At 47.8% G+C, this 12230-nt stretch overlaps 1 protein-coding gene across 8 annotated transcripts in view; it reads right to left on the bottom strand.

Moving 5' to 3' along the window:
* CREBBP (CREB binding protein) overlaps window positions 1–11190 on the bottom strand; it is a 97421-nt gene extending 86231 nt beyond the window's left edge. For 7 of the 8 annotated variants that reach the window (XM_064725407.1, XM_064725409.1, XM_064725414.1 and 4 more), the window contains exon 1: window positions 10758–11190. In XM_064725407.1, the coding sequence (XP_064581477.1) occupies window positions 10758–10842 (85 nt within the window). In that variant the 5' untranslated portion in view covers window positions 10843–11190. Of the gene's footprint in view, window positions 1–10463; window positions 10506–10757 lie in introns of those variants that run through there. The other variant, XM_064725415.1, reaches the window with a different exon arrangement.
* Window positions 11191–12230: the final 1040 nt, after the last annotated feature.

The following is a 12230-nucleotide window of genomic DNA, read 5'->3' as shown; positions in this document are numbered from 1 at the left end:
CATTTGGGAATATTGCCACTTAAAACCTGAAATAATCTACCACTCCTAAGCTCCTGTAAGAAGGCTGTACATTTAGGTTAGACATGGAAAATGTACTGCTCTGCCAGCAGGAAAATAAAAAGCAGGTAAACAACTTAACACAATGGTCCTGTAAAAATTCACCAAGAATTCAATTGTTCATGCAATGATTAATCATCTTCTTTTATATTTCATCAGAGTCATGCACATTAAAAACAGCAACACAAGGCGCATTTTACAACGGTTATAAAATACAACAGAAACCAAAAATCTACTTGAGCATGTCTGCAACAAATCCATAAAGATAAGAGATTGTCTTGGCAGTTATAAAAAGAATAAGTATATTTACACACATATAAAAATCTGCCATAATAAGAACATGGCCCATTTCTACTGACAGAGAAATGAAAAGCAACTGCAGTGCCTCCATCCTCACAAGAAGAACAGAATTGATCCCATTCTCAATGCTTCAGCTGTTTCTCAAAGGCAGCTACCAGGAGGCTAAAAACAAATAAAACCCAAGGGATGCCTTTGCCTTTACCTGAAGCAATGGTCAGGGAACAGCTCTGCTGACAAGTCCCACCTGCTCCATCCTCAAAGCTTCCATGCACCCAGCACACATCAGAGCAGGAAAAGTGATGTGGATTTTAAAGGAGAACAGATTCCCTAAACCCCAAAGGCACAAACCTCTAACTCAGTGCTCCTGAAGCAGCAGAGCTGACCAAGGCTGTGCAGATTCACCTGGTTGTGTCTCGTCTCTAACACAGCACCTCTGATCCTGATACCTTTCATTACCTCTGTCACATAAACCCCAATGTCCTCTTAACAGCAGAGCACCAAAAAAGCAGAGATTATGTTTTCTGGAGGGCATGGAAAAGCACCAGGCAAGTACCACACCCCCACTCTTTCCAAAGGGCTCCTTCTCCAATCTGAGCATTCTGCCTTCCTTGAGCAGCTATTTTCACACATAGAAGATAACCACACTTGAGACAGTTTCTCTCCTAATTTCAGTCTTGTGAGCTTAAATGTCACAGTTTTCTGCTTTCCTGGACAACACTTTCAGCAACCAGAATTTAAAAAAACCACGTTCTGTTTCCTTCTAGGCCTTCTCAGAGGAAAAAAAAACCCAAACTCTGCTGCATCCTGAAGGCAGAACATTCTCATCTGTACAACTGCTTGTGACTGTTACTCGGAGACTTTCCTAATACACATATTCAATCAATTAACTTGTTTCAATGTCACCATTTTTCCCCTTTAGCTCAGCCTGGAGAGGTGACAAACATCCTAAGGTGTTTCATTATGTGTGTTATTATCTCAAACGTATCTCACAGCAAGCAGGAGGAGAACTATCAAATTCAGTTTCATTTTTTACAGCATAATCTTTGCTTGGGACGTGACTGGGAGCTGTCCTGTCACAAACTGACTGTTCATGGCATGGAGCAGACACTCAAGTGCAGCACACAAGCAGTATTTCCACCGGGCCTTTCTTTCATGCCAACATAGCTGTTACATTTCAGTGAGCCCAATTTTGTTTTGTAAGGCTTCTTTCAATCACGCCAGACCCCAGCAGACAAAGCCTCAACAGTTCAGAGCTCCAGCCATTGCCTAAAATTCACTGTCAGGTAGCTCCCCTCAATAGCCACACTGTGTGGCACAGTCAGCAATTACCATGTCCATTCCAACTTCCTTTCCAGGTTTGAGGATTCTGGAATTTATTGTTTCACAAAAGACAATTATTGCTTTTAATGTTTTAGAACAATTAACGTGTTCACGGAAAATCTAAAATTTCCAGCAAGGAAACTTCAGATTTGTGTCTTTCCTTTAACAAGACATGGAAAGCTTGACATGCATGAGACCTTGAATTTCAGCAGAGCAGCATCACTTCTTCTGAACACCATGTTTAACAGCCAGGTTGGGAATGATGGTGATGAGGGACCTGGCTGGGTGGAGGGTGATGAGAAAGAAAGGAGATCCAACATCCAGGATCTGGATGAGCCTCAACAATTTATGGCTTGAGTAATAAGAGATTTGAATATTTAACTAAATTTCTACGTGCCTGATCTTTTAAAGCACTTGCACTTGGGATGAGAAAGGAATACAGTCTGGTTTGCTGATTCCTAAGTCATTGGAGTGGTCAAAACTCAAATGTGTTGATATGAACATCACCTTTTGGAATCCTTGGGACTTATCTGTAGAAAATTCATTGTAATCATCATCACAGCTCTCTCTTGCTGGCAGGCCCAAAGTCACTCAGGTTGGAAGGGACATCAGGTCTGACTGCAGCCCAGCCCTCCACCTCCTCTCACAGGGCACATGCTCCAGCCCCAAACTCCTGAGCAGCCTTCCCTGAACTCACTCCAGCTCCTCCATGACCTTCCCAGTGATGGAGAGGAGGCTGAACAGTCTGTATTGTATTTTAACCCTTTTTGAAAATGGGTTTAACACTTGCCTTTGCTTGCTTTCCTGTGGCTGGGATTTTAGAGACAGTTCCTAGTATCTTCCTCAATCCATTTTGGTAAGGCTTCAGCAACTAAGTGACTTTTCAAAACTGAAGCTTATTACACAAACAAATCATGAAACTAATGAAAAAAAATCAGTTCTCTTCTAACCTCTAGTGCAGTACTGCCTGTATTCCTGACTCAGCTCCTGACACCAGCTCTACCAGCAGACACACGAGCCAGGATGGGGAAAATGTCACATCTCCACATCCTTTATTCCACCACCAAGGTGTGATAACAGCTACCAGCTGATACAGGAAAGGCCACCTGCTCTGTCCTGTCCTCCTCCTCACATCCATGAAAATTGAGTAGTATAAACTGAGATCCTTCCTTGGTCACACCAGGTCAGTCCCCAGCCTCTCTTTCCACTTCCATGTTTTGTATCACCTCAAGGTTCTCTCTGCTCTACTTGTCCAAGCTGTCTCCACCATCTCTCTTTTGCTGTGCTCATAGTGACAACACAACCTGGGTTAAAACCTAGAAAAACCTGAGATACTGGTTTATTTCAGAAGTAATTGGTGGGTTTAGGGATTATTCTACCCTTTCATAAAAATAAATCACAGATTACTTGAGTGTTTCCCTATCAATTACAAAGTAGTGTATGAGAGCACATTAAATGGCTCTTGCACCTGGCACTAAGGCTTATATAAAGAAGCAAATATGAAAAATATCCAGATAAGAAGCTAGCCTCTAATCTCTTCCCAGAGGCCAGAGGGGAATAAAGCCAAGGTAACCCCAAAATGTGTGGCAGAAACAGCCCAATAAGAGTGCTCACTCTGGTCTGCTCTTGGAAGCATCAGGTGGCAAATGATGGATTGCCTTTGCCTTCCTCTGCCCTCTCCAAAACCATTCCTCCTCTGAATTGTTTCCCAAGGTATCTTCACTATTTTGACACAGGTGCCATGTCTGCTCTTGTGAATAAGTCTAAATCCCACCCAGCAGCATCCACAAGACACACACATGGCTACTTGTCCCAGTGCACATGGCTACCAGGCAAAAGAAGTCTTCAGTACATTTATTTACCATAAGAAGAGAAATCCAGATAGAAGGAAGAGGAGGCAATCTGCCTATGGGCTGGGAGACACCACACATCAGCTTCTCATTCACAAGTTCATCCAGATGAAGATTAAATACTTTAAGGTTCTTGCAGCACATTAACAGCAGTGAGCCTTCTCATACTATCACAAACACATATCGTGCCTCTTCCCCAAATTTAACAGCTGACAGAACATTTGAATTCTGAATGACCCTTTTAAAGGGAATCATTTGAGATTCTGGTAATTAATAGTGGGCATGACATGCACAGTCTGTACCAAGCCAGTGTCTGCTTGTGCCTGCCCTGAACTGGCTTCCCTTAAGGCTGTGCCACCCTCATTGCCCACCTGGAAAGGGAATCAGCAAACAAGACATAAAGACACAAATTATCTTGACAAACAAACTTTAGTTGTGACACTCCCTGGCCAGAGACTTCTCAGTGAATGTATTTCCAACACAGGTGGTTCAGGCTTTGAAGTGTTCAGCTCCTCCTGCTCCCCACAATGAGTGCCAGTGTCAGGGGTGAGAGCTGGAGCTCAGTTCTGGCTCAGGAGCTCCCTTCAGCTACACAAGTCCTTCTATGACAATTCCTATTTAACACAGCTTCTCCAACAGAACCACAGAACAGGCCTGTTCTGGGAAGAGTGAAATACATAAATATGTACTTGAAGTAATATTATGAAACAAGGAAAAAAAAAACCTAAGCAACATTACTATGAAACAGGCAAGTCTGGGGTCTCCTCTGTGATGTATAAAAGCTGCAAAAAGTACAAATTCCATTCTTTTTAATGCATCTTTTCCCTCCCTATTTCTGACACCAAATTTAAGGGAACTGTCTTCTGCTTGGCAAAGACATACAACTCAAACCAAACACACACAAGGAAGTAACAGCAGACGAGCACTTGAAACTAACGATTTTTGTATATTTATATCTAAAAAAGCTTCCAGGTGTAACTGACAATACCAAGAAACGCCAACTCTCTCAAGAATCTTTTACTTTAAAGCATTGATTTCAATGGGATGAGGCTGTTTTGAACCATTCTCATTAATACTTTCCTTTAGGGAGTTTATGAACTTAGGAAAAAACTTCACAAAGAAGTGAACCAGACTTATACTCAGTACTTAAGGCACCTGGTAATTTCCCCATCTCTTCTCTCGATGAGATGATGACACCACACAAGAGATGACACAGGAGTGATGTCACCAGCAACACCCACTAACCCAGGTACCTGTGGTGGCAAAGCTGGGCAGAGCAAGAGAGCAGCTTGTGCTCTGCTGGTGACACACACACGGACAGGGGCTGCAATCCACTGTCCCATTTTGCTTCTCACTCTGCAGCAGAAGGGCTCCAGCTCTGATTCCTGTCTCTGCCATGTCCAGCTGCAGCAGGAAAATGACATGTGCCCAGGAGATTGGGAGGAACAGACATCCAGGGAAGAACAACTCCTTTTCCCAATGCTGTCTTCCCCAGCACTAAAGATGACCAGCAGGGAAACTGGGGATTATTTTACTGACTTACAGATGTATAAATAAAAATATATCCACACACAAACTGCAAACCAAAAATACTGTATTTATCTAGTTATCACAAATAACATCGTTATTTCTCAGTGATGGCAAATAAGAAAGCAGGAAAGGAAGAGTGTGTTAAGAGATTTAGATTAAGAGTTATAATTATCACTGCTAATAGAAGTTGCAGTTTTCTTTTAATTCACACTTATGATTCTGCAAAATACTTAATAGTATTTGTTGAAGCATCTTTATTAAAGAGTTTTCCAAATAAACAATTTAGGTTCTCTCTGTATCTTAGACATCTGAGAAGACAGATGGAAAACATAACATATGTTAAAAGGAAGATTTACAAAGCAAAAATTCTTGAAAGTGTAAACCAAATTAGGGTGGATGTGTCAGATTTCTAAGTTATCCCTCAATTTTTTTCACTGTATAAGAACAAACCTCAGAATTTTTCAAATTGTGTTTTTCCACTACCCTCTCCACCCTGGTTTCACATTAACCTGCATTATGTTGTTAAGAGCGTGAGGGTTTTTTCATGTTCTTCTCTCTTAGCAGATAGCAACAGTAAGTAAAATATAATAAAGATAAACACTAAGAATATGTGGAGGGTTTTAATGTGAAGCTGCAGGTATAATGAAAAAGCACAGCATGTTGCTGTAGAAATAATTAATGGCACTGGACGACGACTCCAAGGAATGTCCAGCCAAGATAGAAAGTGAATAATCTGCAGCAGAAAACTGGGAATCATCTCACAACTACCAAGAGATTTCTGGAGTACAGCACAGACACAGCCTCTATTTCTGCCTGCTGCTGGCAGGGCTTCTCCAGGAGCTCTATGGCACAGCATTTTCCTAGTTAACTTTAAATCACTGGAGGGGGAAGAAGTTTGAAGTCCCCTTTGCAATTATCAAAGTATGAATTGCAAAAAATAAAGGAATGGGCAAAATGGTAGGACTGTGGACTGTCACATATGATCAGGCTAGCAGATCATCTGCTCAACTTTTCATCCCACACAGACATGAGTGTCAAACTCCTTGGAAAGACCTGTAAAAGCCCACAAACACTGGGAGAGTACACAATACCCTGCTATCAGCAGTGCCCCAGGAACTGGTGAGAATTAGCTGTGCTAGACTCTATAAATGAGCCCATTTCTAATCTCAAAAATCTCCTGTCCCAGATCACAAACGCTGGCATCAAGTTATGCAGGTCAGTCACTTCAGGTGAGAAAAACCTAAAGAGTTTGTATCAAATCTCTAGCTCAAAGTAAACATCTTGCTTGGCATCATCCACTCCCATCCACCACCCCCATGGTTCCACGAGTCTTAAACAATATAACCATGAAGTATTCTACAAGAAACAATATAGCCATGAATATCCCACCTCGTTTTCCCATCCCAGATAGTTGGGGCACAAGTACCACAAAACAAACAAACAAAAAGGACATTCCCATGAATAATTACAACTATGCACATTCCTTCACCTACAGCTTTTCAGAAAATGAATTTCTTCCCTAAATTTTCTGCCTATAAATGAGAGTGTGTTCACTTAATGAAATTATGCTTTTCCTTTTTCCAGGGAGAGAATAAGGGCGTGTGTAACTGTGATTCTTACTGCCAGGGCACACACATGACACTCGAGTTTTGCAGGTACCACACAAAACAAGAGCAGATGGATTACACAGGCTTCCATGAGGCTTTTCAGGCACGCAGCAATGAACCCTTTAAAACATCCATACTAATGCTTTCACGTGCCCAAACAAAATCTGGGTTTAGATCACCGAGACGTCACTCCATCTGAAGTCTCTGCTAAGAATGTGAACACTAGCTCAGAAAACCTTGCTGTCTTTCCTTAAGCTACTTTGCTTTTGTCCACCTCTTTTCAAACTAAAACCTAAATCCAGCGCAATACACCTATCTGGTTTTTGGCAGGAGAGCAGGATCAAATCAGGCTGCGCATCGACACGAACTCGCTCCTGTGGAGTTCTGTGGCTGGCTGGGAGGCAGCCAGAGATCTCCTTATCTCAGCACGTAGGGAGGCACGTGCAACAGGGCCAGCCTTTCCCCAGTGTAAAATCCAGGCCCTGGATGCCAACACATGGGCCAGGAAGAGAACAGGAGTTATCAGGGAGCTTGGCCCACAGCTTTTGCAGCAGCAGCAGCCACGTGGCTTCATCTGTGCAGGATCAGAAGTTATGAAGGAAAAAATAATTTAAAATCAACAAAAGCCCCTACACAAGGAAGTGTGAAGTGAAAACCTAGCTCTAATGGACTTTGGAAGCTGCTCATCTCACCTTCTTCCCAACTTCACCTAGTTTAGGAATTTGTTAGCTCCTGATGCCGGCAGGGACACCCTCTGCTCTGGCCCAGATTACACCGTGTTGTTTCTGGAACTGGTGCAGCACCACAGCAGCAGAAGCTGCAGGGAACACAATGAAGGCAGACAGGAGCATGACTTTAGTGAAACTCAGACCCTCACTGAGCTACCTGCAGAAGGAACCACAGTCCAGGGGCCCCTGAACACCTCCAGCTGTGCTGATGCTCCATTCAGACACGTTTTTCCCAACCAGCCCGAGAGCAGCTCGAGAACGCCGCCAGGTCTGTGTACATTCTGCTGAAGGACCAATGCCAGCAATGTACAAAACAATCAGCACTGAAATAACACACTGCCATAAGCAAAGTTACTGTAATTCTACTTTTTGTAGGAGTCCCTTGTTTATTCTGCGGCGCTGGATGAGAACATCTCACAACAGCCACAGAGGAGACAAATGTTTAGGTATGAAAACGCCTGTGTATCCAATAAAGCAGTAATTAGACAAAAGCACTACTCCTACCTGGCTAGACAAGGAAAAATCTTTCCCACAGACATTTTACCACAGCAGTCAGCTCGTTCAATACAGCCCAGCAATGGCAAGAGAAGTTAACAGCCAGGAGTCTTAACCTTCCTTATTGATACAAAGAGCAGCAGGGCAAGTGCGAAATGAGACTATCATGAAACTTAACGATGGTCACAGCACCCATTTCTGTTATCCTTTCATCTCTGCACCCCTCTGCAAGGCCAGACAGTGGATTTAGCTGCTTAGGTTTAACAGAAAAGGCCATATTTTCAGAAGGTAAACACACCAATTTCAACGGCACAAACTTTGCCCCGGTAAGCTGAGAAGCTATTTTTATCAGAAAGATTAAAGGCAGCTAAAACTTACCCTGACAAAAGGAGTTGCTTAACATCACCGCATCAAAGCATCAAGAGAAATATAAACAAGGAGGTGAGCAGTTGCTTTCTGCCCAATGTTCAGGCCTGCCATCAGAGCCTCGGGTGCCAGCATTTGCAGGCTTGAGCCAAACTGCTCAGCCGGGCCCGACGCGGCGGCTGTGAAAGCACGTCCTGCTCACGGCAGCCACAGCAGCCACCCGTGCGGGGCTGCCACTGCAATTACAGTAATTCTGCTCAACTCACGGCTAAATCCTCACACCCATCTTCCCCAGGCTCCCCCGATCACTAAGGCCACTTTCCAGGCTGCAACAGAACTTTTCCATTTAAGCCCCAGCAGCAGGGAGCAGCCTGGTTTAGTTCCAGGAGCAGGCATTTGACAGCAATCACTACTCAAACTATTTGTATCGCCTGCCACAATGCACGGAAACCTTCAGCGATCCTTCAACGAGAAGCATTAACTGCTGGCAACAAACCTAGAAGTGCCTTTTCCTAAAAACAAGCCTCTCTTTAAGTGCACAAACATTACCCACACCCTTGGCAGAGAGGTACTTTTGCCTATGGAACAGCAGGATGATGACAGAACTCCTTGTCCAGAACAGAACTTGGGGTTTGCCATGCCAGTGCCCCCAGGCCCCCTGAGCCCTGCAGAACTTTCTGCAGATGCTGGAGTTCACACATCCAGCAGCACACACAGCTCCCCGAGACACACGAGAACTTGCTGAACAGGACGTAATTAAGACTGAAGCATTCCAGAACAGCCCAAGTGAACTTCAAAAAAGAAAGAAGAAAGGAAAAAAAAAAAAAACCAAACCAAGACACTGGCTACCAGGAGAGTCTAAAATGTCTCGCTGAAGAATTAAAGAACTATAAACTGTATTTGTTCTGAGTTACAAAGAGCATTTCGCAGCAACTTGTGTATCAGCCTTCCATATATTCCAGTGCTTCTACACCAGGGATTAACACGGTTCAATCACAAGACCTCACCTAGATATTCCCTGACAATTCTTACTCGATACTGTTTCTTTCTCGCTTGTTTCATTTATTTGCAGGCTGAGACGAGAAGGTTTCCATAAAAAACCCCTAAAGGACCGAAGCATCTGTAAAGTGTTGCCAAATGCAGATTGAGCAAGACGAAAAAACCCACAGAATTTATCAGCTCAATTATAGTAATATTTTTTTTTCAGTCTATGAAAACACAGCAGGCACAGCATGATTAACTTATCACTATCTTTTCCACAAGATTCATTAATCTCTGAAAGCAGAAATTCAAGTGCAACAGACTTCGTGTTGTTCTGAAACCACTCTTTCAGGGATTGAAGCAGTCGGAACACCGGGAGAGGCCGGTGCAGGCACACATGCGCTTGTGCACACACGTGTGTGTTTACAACGGGCACACACTGGCTGGAAACGAGACATTTTGATGCGTTTTGTTATCTACAAACCCATCACAATCGAAGAAAAAGGCACGCCAGAGACACTACACGACACGGATAAGTCGCAGTGACTGCCAGGTTGCCGGGCATTTCGGCATGCGAGCAACCCCACAACTTCAATTATTATCGGCAAATCGGTTGGGGTTTAAAGGAAAAATGCTTGAAACAGTTTAAGCCAAATACCTTAAAACCTCGGTCACGGGTTGGGAGGTAAAAAGAAGCACAAAGTATTAACTGGAGGGGAGAATTAGATGGTCTTCAAGGTCCTTTCCAACCCAAATCATTCTATGACTAAGAAGCTATTAAGGAGTTTTTATTCCGTAGTGTGTCACACACAGGGGCACAGTGAAAAAGCCTGTATAGGGCTATTAGCTGTGGGTAATCTGTGGGGTTTAAGGAGTAGACAGAAACCTCAACTACCCTTCCAAGAAGGCATCTTCAGCTTTAAGCTGAAGGAGGGTAGATTTAGAATCTGTATCGGGGAGCAATTCCTTCCTTTGACGATAGCGAGGCCCTCGCACAGGCTGCCGAGAGAAGCTGCGGCTGCCCCACGCCTGGAAGTGCCCAAGGCCAGGCTGGACGGAGCTCGGAGCACCCTGGGATAGTGGAAGGTGTCCCTGCCATGGCAGGAGATGGAACAAGACGGACGTTAAGGTCCCTTCCAAGCCGAACCATTCCATGATTGTACAATAAGCAGGACGGTCGGTGCTTCCCATGCCTGGCCCTTCTCCTTCCCTACCCACACCCCACTCACCTGTCCACCCCCATCACCCAAACCGAGGCACTAAAAACCAAGATGATGAAGGAAAAGAAGGGAAACTCAACTCAAAAAACGTCTCTTTCCAACCGCTATTTATAGCCGGGACGGTACTTGGCGTACGGGTCCCGCCCGGTAACTTCGACTGCAGGAGGCCCAACCCACCCCCGCCAGGAACCGCGGCAGGGCGGGCGGGCCCCGGGCCCCCCCCTCCGGCGGGGCGCTAGGGGCGGGGAGGTGTGGGGGGAGAACCGCCGTGGAGCCCCACCCGAGCCACCCCCGCGGCCTTACCTGTGCTATCGCTGGCGGAGAAGCCCGGCGAGTTGAGCTTGGCTCGCTTGGGGTTGGGCGGCCCGTCGAGTAAGTTCTCCGCCATGGTGGCCGGAGCGGCGGAGCCGGTGATCGTTGTCGGGGGGTGCTCGGGGGGGGCCGAGCTCGCTGTCCCCGCTCCTCCGCCGCACGGGAACCCAACAGCGCCGCTCAGTGCCCGGCCGGCCGCCCCCGCTCCCCCATGCCGGGCCGCCGCAGGCCGCAGGGAGGAGGGCTCGGGGCGGGGAGCGAAGGGCCCAGCGCCCCCTCCCTGCCGGCCGCGCTCCTCCCGGGCGCTCCCCCCGCCGCGGTGCCCGGATGGCGGCTCAGGCCGTCACTCGGGGCGCATTCCGCCCCCCCACACGCTCCCCTCGCCTCGCCCCGTCCCCTCCCCTCCGCGGCGGCGGCTTCGCCCCGGCCCCCGCCCGCCGCCCGCCCGCGGCCGAGGTAGGGGAGGGAGGAGGGGGGGGGAGGAGAAGAGAAGGGAGCGGGGGGGGGGGGGGGGGGCAAAAATTAAAAAAAAGGAAAAAAAATCACCAAAAAGCGGAAAAACGCGCCGACCCCCCAAAAACGCCCCAAAACAATGAGCGCGGCGCGGCGGCGGCGGCGGCTCCCGGTGGCGGCGGCGGCGGTCGGTTGGCTCCGGGCGGCTGCGCCCCGCTGGCTCGAGCCCCCTGTGCGCGTCGGCGGCGCTCGGCGCGGCTGCCCCGTGCGGCGGCGGGGCGGCCCCGCTGCCCCGGCCCGGCCCGGCCCGGCCCGCTCCGCCCGCGCCGCGCTCCGGCTCCGCGACAAGATGGCGGCTGTTGATTCCTCAATTAAAAAAAAAAGTTTTTTTTTCTCTTCTCTTTTCCAGAGCCCTCGGGGGCGGGGCGGGGGCGGGGCCTGCGCGCTGCGTCACCGCGCTCGCGGCGCGGCCCCGCCCTGCCGGAAAGGCGCGCGCGGCGCCGGAAGCGCCCGGCGCCGTCCTCAGTTGCTCCGCTGAGGGGCTCGGGAACGGCGGGGGGGGGTCGGGCGGCGACCCCGGTACATACACCGTGCCTGGGGTGCCGTGCGCTCGCTCTCCGCCATTGCCTCGGTCTGCCCTGTTTGCTTCGGTCGGGGCTGCCCTCCGTAGTACCCCCTCACAGCGTTCCTTCTCCGTCTGCCCTCAGGTGCCTCCTCCCGGTGCCCCCTCATAGTCTCCCTTCAGTCCCCTCAGAGTGCATTTCTCCTCCTCCAAACTGCCCTCAGGTGCCTCCTCCCGGTGCCCCCTCACAGTCTCCCTGCATCCCCCTCAGAGTGCATTTGTCCCCCTCCAAGTCCTCGCCTCGGTCTTTTCTGTTTGCTCCTGTCGGGGCTCCTCACGACCCCCGAGCTGTCCCCTCACAGTGTTCCGACTCCCCTCAGGTGTCTGTTCCCCCCTCACAGAGTCCCCCGCAGTCTCCCCTCAGTCCCACCAGAGCTGTCTCAGTGCTC

Source organism: Zonotrichia leucophrys, chromosome 14 (genome assembly GCF_028769735.1).
Source record: "Zonotrichia leucophrys gambelii isolate GWCS_2022_RI chromosome 14, RI_Zleu_2.0, whole genome shotgun sequence".
NCBI lineage: Eukaryota > Metazoa > Chordata > Aves > Passeriformes > Passerellidae > Zonotrichia > Zonotrichia leucophrys.
The sequence above is the reverse complement of the archived record's forward strand: the minus strand, read 5'-3'. Positions and strand labels throughout refer to the sequence as shown.